Raw genomic sequence first — 18,463 nt, 5'->3', positions numbered from 1 at the left:
GTGTCCCCACAAGAGAGCCTGTCAGTCTCAGAAGAGTTATTTGCCCTTCAACTAGTTCCCTCTAGGGTTAAGCCTTTTGGGTTTGAGCAGTGGTGGGACTTTCTGATGATCCCCCAAGATTAGAAAAAAACTCTATGGGTGCACACACAGGGTAGTCGGGACAAGCCATATCCAGGGTTATTGTTCAGGGTAATTGATATCAGAGCAGAGATCAGGAAGCCAGAGAACAGAATAGTCAAGGTCAATCCAGGTCACACACAGGATAAATACTTTAGAACACGCTAGGATAGGACGCACTATGACAAGCAACAATACATCAAAGGGCCAGAATTAGTAAATCTGAGGTTTTTATAGAGCACTGGAGCACAGAGTGACGCCGCTCCATTCAGGAGATTCAACCATGGCCATCTAGTGAGTAGACCCCTGAGGAGCAGCAAAAGTGGAATGGAACCCATCGGTGAAAACAGCTGGAGTAGCATCCCTCGCACGGTGTGGGCACTGGAAGATAGAAGACCCCAGGGCGGGTAAGGACTGCGGACCTTGCGGCATCCGCAGGAGGCCTACCCCAACGGCAGACCAGCAGGTAGGGGACAACAATAGGTAGTTTTAATAAATAAGTTTAATTAAATATTGTTATATGCAGTAGAAAGGCAACCTCACTGGTAGCCCTCCATTCATACCCCAGGCACCATGAAACAATCAGTGCATCCCACATTAAGGTCTAGGTATATAGAGCAGCAGATGGAAGCTGGATGAGTAGATTATTATTATTATTTATTGTTTTATATAGCACCATCAAATTCCGTAGCGCTGTAGATTAATTATGTTCCACCGTACCCACAGTACACAGTGTACCCACCTTCTGAAATCCAATATCAGTGATTTGTATGTAACCTAATGGCTAAATAGCAATATATTGTATTGTTTAGAGTCCTAAAGAGTGAAGAGGCCAGCAATTCTAAATACATTAAAATAAAAGTAATAATTCTATATATTAAAGAAAATAAAAATGTACTTTTCATATAAATAAATATGTAACGTTTAGTTTCGAACATTAAATACATGTTGTAACATAGTTTAGAGTTAAGTTACAGATTATGCTTTCTTTGTAACGATACAGGCTAATTAAAATAATCTCTGAGTGACTTTTGGAAACTTCTTAATTACAAAGCTTGTACTTTTATGAATCCAGTTATATTGGCTAATCATTCGCTTGGTTCTTTTGACCTTACCTCCTAATGCCTGTAACCATAGCAACCTAAGCTCTCAAGTGCTTGCTATGGCTACAGCAATAACAAAGGCCTATCTTCATTAAGGCCATAATCTATACATTAAACTAAATCAGAGACATAGACTATAAAATATCTTGAACATGATGCTCCCTCAACTGCTTTCTTCAAGTTTTTTATATTTAGATGAGATCCATTTACTGTACTAAAGTATACTCAAAATAAAGAACAAGACTATTGTATTTTGCTTTATCAGATATTTATTTACAGGTTTTTACTTATCTGTTGATTTTTTAATAGTATGCTGCTAAAAATCATTTTAAACGTTAGACTGGCACTGATTAAATATACACCGATAAACCATAATGTTATGACTATTGAAAAGTGAATAACCCTGATAATCTTGGTATCATGGCACCTTTCAGTAGGTGGGATATACTAGGCAGCAAGTGAACATTTCTTCCTCAAAGTTGATTTGTTAGAAGGAGGAAAAATGGGCAAGCATAAGGATCTGAGCAAATTCGACAAGGGCCAAATTGTGATGGCTAGACAACTTGGTCAGAGCATCTCCAAAACTGCAGCTCTTGTGGGGCTGTTTCTGGTCTGCAGTGCTCAAGGAAGGAAAAGCAGTGAAGCATTGGCAGGGTCATGGATGGTCAAGGCTCATTAATTCACGTGGGGGCGAAGGCTAGCCCATGTGGTCAAATCCAACAGACAATCTAATGTAGCTCAAATTGATTAAAAAGTTAATGTAATTACGTTTTCTATGTTTTTCTTTTATAAGAACACAAAACACTGGTATGTGGAGAGAATGGCACTTGTGGGGTTATAGTTGCTAAGTATCCCAAACAAGTCATCAATTAGGCCTATTGATCTGCTGCCCAAACCAGTGCATCATAAGCCCTGTCCCAATTTAGCCAGACATTGCAAGAGAATGGTGGGCTTGTGTCTTTTTTTTTTTATTATGGCCTTGAGTAGTGGCATGATATTCATAATTAAACATGTCAAGCCACACATTGTTTAGGGTGACCAAATAAGTGGCCCCGTTTTCAGAGGTTGCTCTGCTTGAGGTTTTTCTGGTTTCTATATATCCCAGGAACAATTCCCTAAAGCTTAAAGGTCTAATGGTAAATAAATATATCAGATAAAACTGAGTTACTGTAAAGATATTATTAGCGTAATAAACCGTGATTAGTAAGTTTGGGTGCATGAGGTCTGCCCATGTTTCCTGATGTAACCACCTACACTTTAATCAGTCCTCTGCTCTGTCCCGGATTCAGAATACCTTTATGCCTGTCCCATTCATGTTTAAATTACTTTACTGTATTCCCAACCACCTCTGCTTGGAGACTGTGCTATTTATTTACTACCCATTCAGTTAGGTAAAGCTTTCTTACATTACATCTGAGCTCCTGACTCTCTAGTTTTACATCTCCCCCTTCTCTTCTTTTCATCTAAGCTATAAAGCTGTATATATAAGACCCCCTATGTCCCAAGTGCATTATTTCATATTTATCAGCATTAAACTGCAGCTGCCATACTCTCCACCATTCTTCTAACTGACTTAACTATTTTGCCTTTTGGCTTGTTCTACTCGGAAGGTCTACCTTTGTTGAAGCCTTTTCAGCCACCAAATACATTGTATACATCCGGTTCCTTTGCTTATAATTTGTTGACCTTTTATAAATAAATCAGTTTTAAAAACCCAGTCATCATACTGTTGTTTGCTACACTTCATTTAAATTCATCACCTTATAGCTTTCAATATTACGTTCACCGTAGTCCTGTCACCAATATTATCAGCCATGGTTTATATGTGGTAGCAAATCAATGTTTGATTGATCTGGACACTGAAAAAATGGCCTTTGTTCACAAGTATATTGATTCCGGTATTGCAGTAAAACAAAACATGCATGAGTCCTTTATTTGTTAAATGGTTTAGTTATAGAAAAAGAAAGGTGACTGTCGAGTAAAAACCAAAAAAAGAGAAAATCTTGGAAATGTTACACCTGGACTAGTCAGGAAGTTGCTTTCAGCCGCAGTCAAAGACAAACATTTCTTCATATACACAAACCATGTTCGTTTGGGATTCAGTCGTTTTGAGTGATGGATGTTCATTTCTGGATAACGGACTGATTGTTACAAAACGTGGAAACTTGGAAATGGTGCTAAATTACATATTAAGAACATTTCCTCCCTGGCAAGCAAAACAGTTTATCCTGATAGTTTAATATATGTTATTTCAATTCAGCAATTAAGGAATCATTTCAACCAAAAATACTTAAAATTGGCCTTTAAAAAAAAAACCCAAAAATGTATACTTCTTCAGTTTCTTCAAACAAATGCCTCCTAAATTCAAATTTTAAGAATATAATGTAAACATTGCATTCTGTGATTGTCTTTCTGGAATTTCTGATACTAAAAAAAGGCAAACGCTCGCGATGCAATTTAAAGAAGGACATTTGTTCCGATTTGTACATCTCTCTTTAACCCAGTCCAGTACTTCAAAATACATTACATAAATAATTATGAATGTGTTGCTTGTGAAAGACATATAAACCGGTCAAGTAAAAATAAACATACTGAGGGTTTTGTATAAAAAGGTGATCTGGTGCAAAATTATCAAATTAGCAGGATTAGTATATTGGTTGCCAGTGTCTTAAACCCACCTTAAAAACCATGCACTTGGTGCACTCTTCCCACTGAATCCTCAATGTCGCTTTAGAAGTAGATGAGACAAACTGTACAATGCTTTAAAATACAATGTTTTTTTTGTGTGTGTTTAAACCATATTTGTTAATGTTTAGGTTTTTTTTTTTTAGGGAATATAGCATAATAGGTGATCTATGAAAGCACTGCTTAACATTTGGTAATTTAACTGCAGATCATGAGAGGTATAGTGTGGAGCATAGATGTGGTTAAAAGGGACACGCCATCCATTATATGCATATGATAGTTGCGTGGTCCATTTTTAAAATGCATGAATCCTCCCCAAATCCATTTGTCCCTTTCCACAAGGAGGAATGCAGCAGGAGTCTGTGCGCATGTGTGGACAGTGCTGCCATCGATTTCAATGGGAGTACTTTCCTGCCAGTGATTGACTGATTTAAGCAGCCAATTGGTGGTAAGAATAGTCAGATCATGGAGGAAGGGGGCTGCTGCTGCCTCTCCTTGATTTTATTTCTTTGTTTGGAAGAACACATATTCTCACAGTACCTTAATATGTATTCTTCTATAGTGAGGATATCAGGGACACGTTATATAAATGTCCCTTTAAATAAATGGAGAGATGCTATAGAACCTATGATTTTTGGACAAATTAGAGGTCCTTACAAAATCTCATGGGCTGCAAAACTGGCTTCCATAGCTTGTGATCTACCCTTTAGTTACTTGTAAGTAAGCTTACACAAGATTACATCTCATTCAAACCGATCACAATATTTCTAAAATTATAAAGCAATGCCGTAAATAATGCATGCAACCTCAGCACATAACATTTCACTGGCCAAATGTGGCTGAGAGATCTGCAATTAATTTGTGTAATCAATGTTTGTTCCTCCACCTCCTTTCTAACTGTATTATTATGTGAACCGGTTTCATAAGTCCCAACCACCAACTCCTTCAGTTAATACTTAATGAAATCAAAACAGAAGATTAGCCAGCCATGACTGCTGTGCTTGGAGATTTGTGATTAACTGAATGAACTTTCAAAGGTCAACTCAATGTCAACACTTGCTTTATTACAAAGTTACTTTGTGATATTACACAGTGGGCTGGAGTTAAATTAAAAGTTACAACTGCTTAATACCACGCAGTATACAAATAAATTAGTGTTTTGGGTTTTTTTGCTAATTCGGATTTTTTTTGGCCATTTAAATTTGTCCCTCTGTGTTTATGCTGTCTTTAAAACACACAAACATACGCACCCTGTGTGATCCGGCTCCCTATGCCTACAGTGATCCCATCTGAATAAATAACAAATGTAAAAGATTAACCAGAGTTTGCGGGTTCTTTTAGCCACGATAGGATTTCTAAGCTCTACTTCTACAATACTATTAAAAATGTCTAACTCAACTTACCCTTGGATCATTTCAGTAATCATAAATTAAGTAGAAACCGTTAATGGCAGCTTGACAATGCAGTATTACATACTGTAGCATTAAGTTAATTGCGTACCAATACAAAGACATAGTGTGCTTTCACAATACATATCAGCAAGTAACATCCCAAGAAACCTCGATTTACTGGAGAGTTTAGAGCATTAGTAAACTTTTTTTTATTTTATATTTTATATTTTTAAGCTTTACACCATCATTCTCTTAATCCCTACTTTACCAATGGTATTTTGCACCCAAAAACCTAGGGCTTTTTTATTTTTCATTTTAACATTATGTTTCTTTAACCATGATTTTCTTTTTGTAATTTTTTGTGCGCACAAATTAAATATTGTTTTTTTCCAAATACAGGTAAAGACCATTTTTAGATGTATAGTGCATTTTTTTGTACTACTTGCTCATGATAATTGTCCCCAAAACAAGGTCAGTTGAACAAAATACCACAAAATATATTAATGTAAGTCCAGATTTTTGAAAATACCCAACATGTGTAAGCTTTTTTATGTTTTTTGCACATTATGGGCCGCAACATAGGAACATTGCCCTTTTCCAAACTTGACATTTTCCAATTTTATTTTGTGAAACCTGTGTCTCATTTGGGACTGTTAAGCAGCCCACCAGCTCAAAATTTCCCCACAAAAGTATATATTTTTGGATACCCAAGATATTTCACTAAGGGCATTTGGACACTTATCATGCCACCATTTGTTCACTAATCTCTGGCAAAGGAGACAAAACATTATTTATAGTTGCCTTTTTCACCAATCTTTTCATGTTAAGACTGTTTGGGAAGATTACATCTAATAAATGTATGTTCCACCAAAATGTATTCAGCAGTAGCTCCAGACTACAGAAATATCCCACATGCATAGGTTTTTGTATATATTTTTGAAATCTAAAGGGCACACTACATGACATGTTCATTTCAAAGCACACAAAATAGGGACACAGAAAATAAAGTGTTAAATGACAGTGGGTGGTGGTGTGCACGGGTGAGCACTTTATTCATGACATTCTATGCCATCGATATTAGTTTTATGACCACATTTGTGGTCTCCTGCATGGCAAGAAGCTGGGGGGGCATGGAAAGGGACAAATGCATTTGCAGAAATTATATGTATTAAAGTGCATTTGATGGCTCTTTAGAGAACATCTTTTTAAGTTACTTGTCAGTGCTCCCTTCTTCCTATGTGCCTTCTCTCTGCTGTTCATTCCAGTGCCAGTCACATAAGCCACCAGTCTCCTTACCCTTCAGTATATGTAGAGCCACTACCTAAAGATTATCTTGTGTGTTTTGCTTGCAGTTCTAAATATAGCCACCAGGGTGTCTGTTGTAAGAAGGACAACATTACCAGCCTGGCTGCATCCTTTTATAGGTTAAACATGCAATCAATTTCTATAAATCTGTTGTAGATAGGACTGGCTTGAGCACATTAAATGTGTTTTATACTAAATGTGCTGTGCTGCTTCATCATTGGGCCACAAGACGGGACTTGTTTCCTAAGCTGATTAGTGCCAGCTCTGTACTGACAGTGAGGAGCAGGCATGCAAAAGCAAACAAAAACTGGCAGGCACGTTAAGGGAGGTATCTATTAATGTGTGGCCAACCAACCTCTTGCAATGCTGATAAATGGGTTTGGGGACAGACAGCAAATGTATATGGGGGACACTGATGAATCCCTCCATGCATTTGGTATTTACCACACTAAGTTCACTGTCACAGTGCTAAAGAAGTCCTGCTTGTCCAATGAATCCCTTACTTCCATAAAATGTTATTAGAGTGGCAGTTGCACAAGTCAGTAGTCAACAGAGCTAGATTTGCAGATGCATGAAAACATTTAGATTATATAAAAATTAAAACTTTTTTATATATAAAAACACAGTTTTTGAAAACAAATTTTTAAGGTTATACAAGAAAGACAACATGTTGATGGGAGTTTCTTTTAACACCTTTGTGACCAATGACGTACCGGGAATGTCATAAAAAAAGATGTTCGTCAAGTACATGGTACATCATCGGTTAAAAACATGGGGGCAACGCTGCTACTGGCTGCTCCATGATCTGAGTGGTCAGTCTACAAGAGACCCCCCTGCACTCCTGTGGCTGCTTCTACAGCCAAACACATGCATGGATACAGTCAGATAACAAAGGCAATGCTCGTTATCACCACAGCAACCAGTGGAATGGTACAGTCAGGCAATTGCAAGGACAATAAGAAAGTGTGCACTCCCCCATCCAAAAAAAAAAAAGGAAAAAGCTTTGCGGAGCTGTTTTGGACCGGGAGCATTATAGTCTACATATACTGCATTAAGAGTTAGAAGAGCCATCTAATACTTTCTTCTGAATCACTGGTATAAGGTGTTATCCAACTCAAGACAAACAAATAAAGATTTTTTCCCCCAAAATTTTATGTATGTATGCATGCGTTGTTGCATAAAGATGCATTTTATTGTAACAGGTTGCAGCGTGGTTTATTCCCAGTATTATAGGGTTAACTAATTTAATACAGCTTCTTTAAGGTGAGTGTAATTAACTGCAAGACTTTAAAACACCGCCTGAGTTTAAAACACAGCCTTTGAAGGCATTTGGTGTCTTCTGTAGGGAAGAGAGGAAGCGGTTAGCCTAAAACCCTAAGACCATGGAAAGTGTTTTCATGAAACCTGTTGAATTGATGCTATTTATAACTGGGATCTGGATTAGCTCGCCATAGTTATTGTCTAGTCAGTCTCTAAACTGAAATAAGATTTATGTTATTTTAGTTTTTTACTTTACTAAAACACAATACTATTGAGTTTGTGGATTGATGGAAAGTTAAAGTTGCATCCTGGTAGCTATTTCTGTAGTTTTTTTTTGGCACTGTGTATTTGTGCGTGTGTTTATGTATGTATGTATATATACACACAGTACCTCACAAAAGTGAGTACACCCCTCACATTTTTGTAAACATTTTATTATATCTTTTCATGTGACAACGCTGAAGAAATGGCACTCTGCTACAATGTAAAGTAGTGAGTGTACAGCCTGTATAACAGTGTAAATTTGCTGTCCCCTCAAATATAACTCAAAACACAGCCATTAATGTCAGTTTCCTATGCTCACGTGCCCATTGTAGGTGCTTTCGGCAGTGGACTGGGGTCAGCATGGGCACCCTGAGTGGTCTGTGGCTACGCAGCCCTATATGCAACAAACTGCGATGCAATGTGTGTTCTGACACCTTTCTTCAATAAGCCTTGGCTGCCCATGACCCTGGCGACGGTTCACAGCTTTTCCTTCCTTGGACCACTTTTGATGGGTACTGACCACTGCAGACCAGGATCACTCCACAAGAGCTGCAGTTTTGGAGATGCTCTGACCCAGTCTTCTAGCCATCACAATTTGGCCCTTGTCGCTCAGATCTTTACACTTGCCTATTTTTCCTGCTTCTAACACATCAACTTTGAGGAAGAAATATTAAATGCCAAACATATCCCACCCACTGACAGGCGCCATGATAACAAGATTATCAGTGTTATTTGTTTCACCTGTCAGTGGTCATAATGTTATGGCTGATTGGTGTACATAATCTCCAAGGTGCCTCTTCAATGTTCACCTATTCGGTCACTAGTGTTTCCAAAGAATACATCTTTATTCATCCATCTCAAAATGTAACATTTTCAAGCCTCTTTCTTTCTGTGCAAAAACGAACAGACCTGGATTGGCCATCACTGGCCAGCATCGCTGCATACCCTGGGTGGATATGCCTGGTCCCACACCATGCATGCACTGTGCATCATGTCATATCCAGCCATTGGCTGGCCTTGCCTATTTTTTTTTTAAAGAAAATTAGAAAGGGTGCATGGTATAGTAAATTTTCTGCAGAAATAACACGGTAAAACAAAGGATACAGAAAAATGATTTAATTTTTCACTGTGAATCTATAAATAACATGTTATCAGTGCAAACTTGATACAGATGTTTAACGGAAAAATTATTAATGCTTCAAAAGTCATACAGCAAAAATGACTGCTCCCATAATATGCGCATATGATGGGTTTCTAATTGAAATATATTTCTTATTTTAATACGCCAGTACAATACCAACAGCTTGCTGGTTATTTTAATGTTAATAAAAATATGTATTAGATTTACTGCTGCCTTGTTTTATATTCTACGATAATCAACAATGTCGCTGTGATGTTTATGGTTCACAGCACACACCAATATGTAAAAGTCATTCCCCGAATCCCATGATTATATAAAACACCTAATTTTAATCATGTAGCTTTATAGGCTTGGTTACTGTCACATTTCTAGGACATCTTAATCACATAAAAAAAATCACCAACAATTTACCTTCTTTGTTTCGGAAATAAGATCAATGCCCCTGTTAAGACAAAGAATTTAACCATTTATTAATTTTATGTAATTTAATGTACTGTCATTGTTGGACCACTTATATAATTAATAATGAACATCAACACCAGGCTGCTTTAACCGACAGGCATAGTGTCCTTCTCTCCATGGTACACTCCGACCTGTAGCTGATCATCTTGAACTGCAGCCCATGTCATCTGTTTAGTGGAGAACTTGGCTGTCCAGTCTCCTGAACTATTGACAACAATGACTCCTCCAAGGCCATTCACTCTCGTCTTCATGTACTTTAGTCCTGCCTCTGCAGCTTCTTCGGGGGACATTCCTGAAACAAAGCAGTAGTTAGCACTACACCACATATCCAAGATTCATTCAGCTTCCCCATAAAGGATTTAAGAGATGATACAGATGGAATTATATCAAAACACACTTTCTGGTCAGTATGTTTCAATAAATGTTAAACTATTGAATATTAAAATATTGAATACAAATTAAACACCAGAGTAAGAGAAGCAGATGGCTAGGTGTGGACCGATCATTTTATCTGTAATCAACGCACACACATAAAATGCAAACTATGAATATAACTCATATTGCAAAACATAGTATTTTCAATACTGTACTCCCTAAGTCAGCATGTTTCACATTAGTTACTTTGGCTTGTAGCACACTATTGAGTAGTAGCCATAAACAGACAATCAGCATCTTAAATCATTAGAAAAGTAGATTCATAATAATAACGAATAGAGGAGTATTTTGCTAAAACATTAAACTAATGCTTACAAAAAGGGACATTTGAACACAAGACAAGGTAGGATCAACGTAAATATTGTTCTTTCCGCTGGCACGGATTTATCAAAGATTTAGCACAGTTCAGGAAAACAGAAGGCACTGCTTTATGATGTTAGGACAGCCCACATAGCACAAGAGGCTGTCTTCTGTTGATCTGAGCTGAGGCACATATCTAAATTTTCATTTAATATACCATTATAATTTTTAAGATAAATCAACACAATCCAAAAGGTAGGCAAAGGAGTATCTAAGTGGGACCAGGACAGCACTCATATAGTGGCTCTACCGCCACAGTATTATTCCCTTGTGCCACTAAACCATGCAAAAGCTGGGTTGATATGATGTCATAACATAGCAAGAAGTGCAAGAAGAGACATATATCCCACTTTTAAATTATTGGATAAGTATCAGGGGGGAATCCATGTTTTTCCCCATTGGGAAGTAGCATACACTATTACTATTTAGCTAGCATACATGTGATTTGGTGCTGCTAACCATCGCAATAAGTATACATACAATTTTTTTTTAAAATTTTTTTTTTTACAAAATCACGTGTTCTGCCTTCAGTATATACTCTAATAACTAAATAATGCGCCAAATCCATTGGCTACTGTGTAAAATGGTCTACATTTAAGTTACAGGTTCTAAGACTGGAATCTTGTCTGAGCAGAAAGGAAAAATCAAAAACAGAATGAGTAAGCTTCTAAGCTAGTATGTTATACAGTCCCTAACCTTTTTCCTAAAAAGCCATAATGTGTCAGGTGACCATACAGCTTGTAATGTAGACTTACAGGCACTGTGAAATGAACACATACACACAACACATGTATCAAACAGTCAGTGTAAGTTCACTAACCTTGTTCCATATGATTTATTATCAACCTTGCAAGAGTCACCTTCATAATGCTTTCCCCATGTCCAGTAGTAGATACTGCCCCAAAGGCATTATCAGCATATCCCCCGCTGCCTGAAATGAAGAAATTAACGTTATTTGTGTAAGTGCCATCCATTAGATTTTCAGAAAACCCACCAACAGAATCTTAGGCATTGATTGTCTGGTCAAAGTATACGAAGCTGAAAGAAGCATCACTGGGGTTTAACGTGCCAGAAGATGACATCAAATCCAGATGCTCTGGACTGTGCCTCAGCATAAAGGGGCAAACAAAGAAACCTGTGTGGAGAGATCAACCCTTCCTTTACCAATACCTTCCCAAACTTAAATAAGAAATATATGCCGTAACAGTATATGGAGCACCTAGACCATAAAGCAGCTCAATAATGTAAGCAATTACTGCTTGAGAAGTTATGGTCTTAACTTAATATATGAATGCATTTCGTTACTTAACCCCTTTGTGTCAATGTTGTAACATTTCTGCTGTGCTCGTGTTTAGCTGTAATTTACTGTACCCACACAAGTTATATATAGTTTTTTTCCAGGACAAAGGGTTTCTTTAGATGGGCACCGCCATCTTGTTAGGTTTTTTTTGTTTATGTAGTTGAATGTCTCTATATAGAGGCACTTCAGCAACACTGGCTAAGCTTTCTAAAAAGAAATCCACAAAAAAGAAAGCAATATGGAAACTATTTAAACACGAACTATTACACCTCTTTCACAGCTGTTTTACTTGCTCTATACTAACATTGGGTTTACCTATACATGCTGTATCACCAACACGCCCAATCATTTTATTCGTTAGTCCACCAGTAGATGTAGCACATGCCACATTTCCTTCACTGTCAATGGCCACAGCTCCTACTGTTCCCAGACCACTAGAGAAAGGAGATAATAATCACTGTTTATTAGTGCATGTATACTTCAACAAAACATGTCAAAGAACACGTATAAGACATCACACTATAAAACGTGGTTCCTGAAGAAAAAGATAATGATTATGTTAGAGGAACGGAAAGCAAGCCTACAAACACCAGAATAGGTTATACATGTAAGAAGGCAGTGTGATCCCCGGCCTGTGACCTTGGGAGATGTAGGTCGCATGTGAGGATTGCTAGGTGGGAAGTTATTGGTAAATCAGCCTTTCACTCATTAGGCATGGTATTTAGAGTGCTCTGGTGGAATGGCCTCAAGCACATGCATCTACTTTAAAATGTTCTTTTCACAGCTTCAGTTAGGTTAATGGAAAGTTTCTTTCATATTTCCATTAATACAGGAAAGTGCAGATGCTAAAGCGTCTATGAAAGTAAAACAAGGATCGGAACAATAAAATACAGGAATTCATGTACACTGGATATCATTAATGTAATGTTGAAAACTACTACAAAAACATGAGGTCCCAAAGTCTACAAAAATAGCTATATTTAGTGATTGGTATATGGATGAAATTGAATTCATTACATCTGTGACACCACCGGATTGGAGCCAGGATGAAGATTTGTCTTCCATCTCTCCCTGGAGCGCTCAGTAATTAATTTTTCATTGGGGATTTCAGGAATACCTTGTGCCTTTGCAAATAGGGAGGCCCCTTTACATGTCAACAGCATGTGGTCTGTCTGCAAAAAGTAAAGAAAAATACATAATACGGGGAGGGATACATTATAATTTTTGGGTCACTATTCTTCCGCATGAAATCGACACAATATAAAGATGGAGAAGAAATGCTACAGCAAGGGTCTTATCTACCCATCTAAGTAATTTATACTCTGATAAGTCATATAATGCTGAAATATTTATTCTTTGTTTTTTTTAGTTAGGTAGTTGTATTTAAAAATCCAAGCCAATGCTGTATTTGATTGAGCAGACATAGATCCCCTTAAACTCCAAAGGATGGTGAGAACAGAGGAAGTGAGTCCAGTGCATTTCTAAAATCATTCCCATGTGCCAGTATACACACTGATCACTATGTCCTAATATTTCTGGAAGAAGTCCATAGAAACAAACATCACAGTCTCCAAACTGGCACCTTTAGAAGTGACCCTGCACTTTAGTCATGCCAGAAGGCCACTGAATGGAAAGCCTTTTTTCAACCTCCAGTCAGCTACCCTGCCTTAAAACGATATCGCTTCATTAGAGGCAGCTTCCCTATAAACCAGTATAAACACTAGATGGCACACCAAACCCAATATCTGGCATGGACTGGATTTTGAGATTATGGCGCTTTCTTGAATGTCACCCTGACAGAAAAGCTAAGAAAATAGAAGATATTTTACCATGCATTATGCATAAACGCTATCCATCACCATCCACTTGTGCCTGATTGTGATTTTTGAAAATTGTAGAAGTATGATCACAGTATTTTAACCATGTATATATATATATATATATATATATATATATATATATATGTATATATATATTACATGCAAAGTAACAGAATGCAGTAGCTTTATATTGGACTATATTGTAATGACAAGCTTTCAGGAGTCTTCACTTTATCAAAAGCATTTCTGACCAGAAGTAAAACACACAGGTTGAATGTACATGTCCTGATTCTAGGGGTCTGAAAACAAGATCTAAAACAACAGGGCAGAAAACTAAGTGGGATTATAAAAAGCCAGTCCTATAGACTGCAAATGTATGGGAGAGTAGGAAGGGTAAGAGATTAAGGGCGAGCATGTAGTCCAATAAGAAATGTGTTACAAGATTCTGCAACATTCTGTCACGTTGCATCTACATTACTGGACTACTACAGCTACTACTAACTCCAATATATATCGAAACAAAACACAGACATGTTTTTAGTCCCCATATGTTGTTTCCCAGCAAATAGAGTAGGTTACTTTTGCACATACAGAGTATTTTGTACCTTTTCCATAACCAGACGGGCAAGTGTTATTGGGTTAGCTATGCATCTGACAGCAGACACAGCACCTGACATTAAATTTCTCCCATCCATGATTATTGCATCCATCTCAACATCTCCCTCTTCATTCAGGACAGACCCATAACCTGAGGAAACATGTTTTTTTTTGTATTTATTTTAAAAGCTTTGACCATCTTAGTATGAGACCCTAAACACATTAACGCAAAATATTCATATTGGTCTTGAAACAGAAGTACTTCTTCCTCTTGGTCAACGGATTCAGACTTCACAGGCACGCTCTACTACATCTAATCTCTGGTATGTTGCCTTTTTTACACTTCTTATAGGACAGGATATTCTTAAGGACACATTCGCTCCTCTCCCTGCTCCGGAGGAACATTGTGTTCATTGCTGTCCTTCATTGCTTATATACAGAGAACTTTGCAAGTTCTTAAGACATTAAGTGGGGTTTAACTCTTACATGGCTAAAAAAAACAAAACAAAAAAACAAAACAAAACCTCTTAGCGGGAACTTGATTTAGGGACTAACGGTCAAAAGACAGGTTGACAGAGAAGCTTTGCTTTGTTTCTGTTGATATTTACCATTGACTACAGGCTGTTGCATTATTTCACATAGACCAAAAAAAATCCATAAACAATTAAACAGCAATAACAAATTATGTCTGTCCTTTCTGATGTTGGTGCTCTGCCGTTATTGAGTACTACTGAAGAGATGAATTTAGGAATATAGAATTTAGAAATCAGATAGTTTTAGAAGCCAAGGAAGGACACGTGCATACACATAAATACAATAAAAGGCCCTTAAAAATTGGCCACCCGCAACAAAATTACGTGCAATACCGAGTCTGAATGTTTTCAAATGTTAGATGCCCCGCCATTAAAAAGATTGTTAGGTGATCCAGACTGTGGTATTGTTAGAACATCTGGTAGACGCAATTCTTAACTTTGTTCACCAGAACATTTTGCTTGTCTGAAAATACTTGCTTGCATGGTTTTCTGTGTGAGCAGGTAGTATGGAATCCCCCTTATTAATAAATAGATCCCAAGGATTGTGAGACATAGCCCAGCTTAATGCTTACATGAGTAATTGTTCCTAGGGAGAATCATTTTTGTAATCTACAGAAAGATCAAGTAACAAAGCAGAAAATCTAAATCTTAAAGTTAACCCCTTGGAAATTAAAGCAGTACTTGCGTCAGTGTAGGTGGTGGGATCAAACTTGCATACCTGCATTAAAGTGTGGATCATTTTCCAGCACAACCACAGCTTCCTCCACTGCAGTCAAGGCCGCGCCTTTTTGCCTCAAGCAATCATAGCCTTTTAATGCTGCTCTTTTCACTCCAGTACGATATCCTTCTTCATATTCCTTGACGATAGTGCCAGCACCTCCATGGACAACAATAACAGGCTTCATGCTCTTGAGAACGGATACTACAGGAGGGGTAAATACATTACATTGTATCAATATACTTATATCCAAACTATGAATTCCATACATTTCTATATACACTAATACAAAAGGCTGAACCTTTAAGAGTTAAGAATGAGGTCCACATTATGTATTCACTCAACTCAAACGTTGCTTTAAGTTTAACTTTTCAACTAACTTTACATGTACAGGCTCAAAATGCATTGTTTTCAATGGGTTTAGGGACCGCCCATTGTCCTTAAGGGGTTACATTTTTCATGCATCTACACAAATTATATATTGTTTTTTTTTACAAGGGCATGCAGAGCTTTCTTTTGATATCATTTTTAGATATATAGTCCAACATTTAGTATGAATAATACATTAAAATAATTAAAATATTTGAGACAAAAACCATTTTGTGGAATATTTTCATATCATAATTGTCCCCAAACCAGTCGAGTCGAATAAAATACTGCAAAATATATTAATGTTAGTGTCCGGAATTTGAAAATACCCAACATGCATAGGTTTTTTTTTATGGGTTTTGAAAGTTACGGGGCACAACATGCCATTCTGTTTTCCAACTTGAAATTTTAAAATTGTATTTATTTGAGCCTGTGTCTCATTTGGGACTGGCTAGCAGCCCACCAGCTCAAAATATTTTTTTTGTGGAAAAGACAAGCCAGGGTTCACTCGGAGCACTTGGACACATCATGTAACCAGTCAGTCACCAACTGGCAAAGGGAGTCGTAACATTAATTTTTGTTGCTTTTTTCAACAAACATTACAAGTTTGTTTTTTTTAGTATTGTTTTCACAGATTACATGCAGCTGCAAAAATCTATTTACCTGCATCCATAGATCATAAAAAAAGTTTTTTTAATGCTACAAGCCAAACAAGAAAAATATAAGATGCTCATCAAGAACAGTGACTTCATAGCCTGTTCTACAGTGCCTTCCCACTCAAATTTAAGATCTTGTGCCATTACAAAGAAAAAATCTCCGTATCAGTCTGATCCCACCCAAAAGGGTAGTTCCTCTGCATGAAGGAACCAACAACCCAAGAGATACATTTCATACTTTCTCATTAGTGGGGTACAGTTGGGGTGAATCCCAAGAGATCCCCGGAGGACGAAATGCCACACAAAAAGAGGATGAGATACGCACTTCAAGGGCCGGCCCAAGACATAATGCCGCCTGGGGCGAAGTTTAAAAGAGGGTAGGGCAGCATATCAATCAGTCTTTCTGTTCTTGGTGAGTGTCTCATATCTTTTTTGTATTGCATTTAATTCTACAGGGCACACTACATGACGTGCTCATTGCACTGCGCAAATGACAATCCACTATGCACAGTCCAGATAAAAAGATACAAGTACACCAGCCTTTTGCTTTGCACATGCACCTGCCACAACTCCATCACTCTTGTCATCAGCCTGGCTGACAGTGATGATGAGTTGTAATCCAAATTTATTATAAACATCAGGGGGGGCTTTGCCATAGTGTCTGATCCCCTTCATGACAGCAAGGATCAGAGTTTTTTCAACGTACCAGTTACATAGTTAAAAAAAAAAATGTCAATGACTGCCTGCTACTAACTTTTACTGAGGCTCCACTCACTCCCCGTTAATAAACCCTTATGTTCATGGAGAACTCGGGGCATCGATTCATAATGGAAGTCTCGCCTGAGACTTCTGGTGCGGGAGGGAACCACCATTTCATTTTTTTCCCCTGCTAATCTAGTTATTCATTCAATAACTAGACATCAAAGCTTCACAACAATCCTACAACTGTTATAAAGCCTGACAAAACATGAACAACGCAAGACTCAGGAGACACTTGGTCTTTTAGTTAATCTATCCATTACCGCAACGCACTCTCAGGCATCCGCAAGCTTGTAAGCAGAACCCTCTTCACCTAATGCATCAACGCGTCTTAGTCTGTCGGTTCTAGATTTGTTATACCCTTTCAATGTATGTATTGTAAGAAGCACTGCGTAAACTGTTAGCGCTATATCAATATAATAATAATAAGTAATAGCCGCAGGATGCAGTGGTACCATCATATACTAGTCTGTCAATTTATCATACATCTTTTACAGAATATAAATTGGGCTGATCAGCAAATTCCTTAAAATGGAACGATAACATATGGAACCAAGCCCTCTGATGTGAGCCCTAATAAAAAAAACTTTTCTATTGGCAGACCAATAATCCGAGCATGGCAGGGAAAGCCAGCCCTGCGGCAATGAAAGCTACCGATAGGGTGAGACGGTGCACAGCAGGCTTTATATATATATTCACGGATTACTGATCGCGTGTGCGCGCTGTACACCGGCTGCCAACCCTACCAGTGCAGGCAGCGAGACCTAGAGCACGTGACTACAAAGAGCATGCCGGTTATTTCGCGTATACCGGTCCTAGCTGTCACCTCTTAGCGCGTCTGCGTCAGTAATAGCTTCTCACACAGCCGCCAGCGTCGAATGACATGCGGAGGAACGGGAGATGTTGTTTAAACATAACGCAAAGCCCGTTACATACACCGCCCCCGTAACGCCTACAAGGGCGGAGCCAGGGAAGCGGTTCAAGGGTTTACGTAGGGGAGTGAGAAGGATGGCTGCGGTGTGTTAATACGAAGTTGCTATATCACTACGGTGCCTTGGCCTTGAGAGGTTTGCGGACGTATTCAGCTGGATTTCCGGCGCTTTAACCCCTCTAAGTGCGGAGTACAGCAGAACGCCTCGTAATAACACTCGGAGCGGTTTGTGAGGAATAGTCATACTGGAGACGTTC

The 18,463-nt window shown here is 38.1% G+C and overlaps 1 protein-coding gene across 1 annotated transcript; it reads right to left on the bottom strand.

Moving 5' to 3' along the window:
* Positions 1 to 9,235: 9,235 nt before the first annotated feature.
* ASRGL1 (asparaginase and isoaspartyl peptidase 1) lies at positions 9,236 to 18,170 on the bottom strand. The gene is made up of 7 exons (XM_053459531.1): positions 18,102 to 18,170; positions 15,492 to 15,695; positions 14,249 to 14,391; positions 12,841 to 12,995; positions 12,139 to 12,257; positions 11,344 to 11,454; positions 9,236 to 10,020 (listed from the first exon to the last, which is right to left on the bottom strand). Exons 2-7 carry the CDS (start codon positions 15,676 to 15,678, stop codon positions 9,815 to 9,817), a joined length of 921 nt encoding a protein of 306 aa, XP_053315506.1. The 5' UTR covers positions 15,679 to 15,695; positions 18,102 to 18,170; the 3' UTR covers positions 9,236 to 9,814.
* Positions 18,171 to 18,463: the final 293 nt, after the last annotated feature.

This window comes from Spea bombifrons, chromosome 3, assembly GCF_027358695.1.
Source record: "Spea bombifrons isolate aSpeBom1 chromosome 3, aSpeBom1.2.pri, whole genome shotgun sequence".
Taxonomy (NCBI): Eukaryota; Metazoa; Chordata; class Amphibia; order Anura; family Pelobatidae; genus Spea; species Spea bombifrons.
Note: the sequence above shows the minus strand (reverse complement) of the source record. Positions and strands in the feature narration are given on the sequence as shown.

Excerpts from the sequence above, each read along its gene's own strand:
- ASRGL1 (XM_053459531.1), bottom strand. The coding sequence starts at position 15,678 with ATGAAGCCTGTTATTGTTGTCCATGGAGGTGCTGGCACTATCGTCAAG. Across the intron at positions 11,455-12,138 it reads TGGTGATACAGCATGTATAG|GCAGCGGGGGATATGCTGAT; the intron begins GTAAACCCAATG and ends TCTTCATTTCAG. Across the intron at positions 10,021-11,343 it reads AATAAATCATATGGAACAAG|GAATGTCCCCCGAAGAAGCT; the intron begins GTTAGTGAACTT and ends GCTTTGTTTCAG.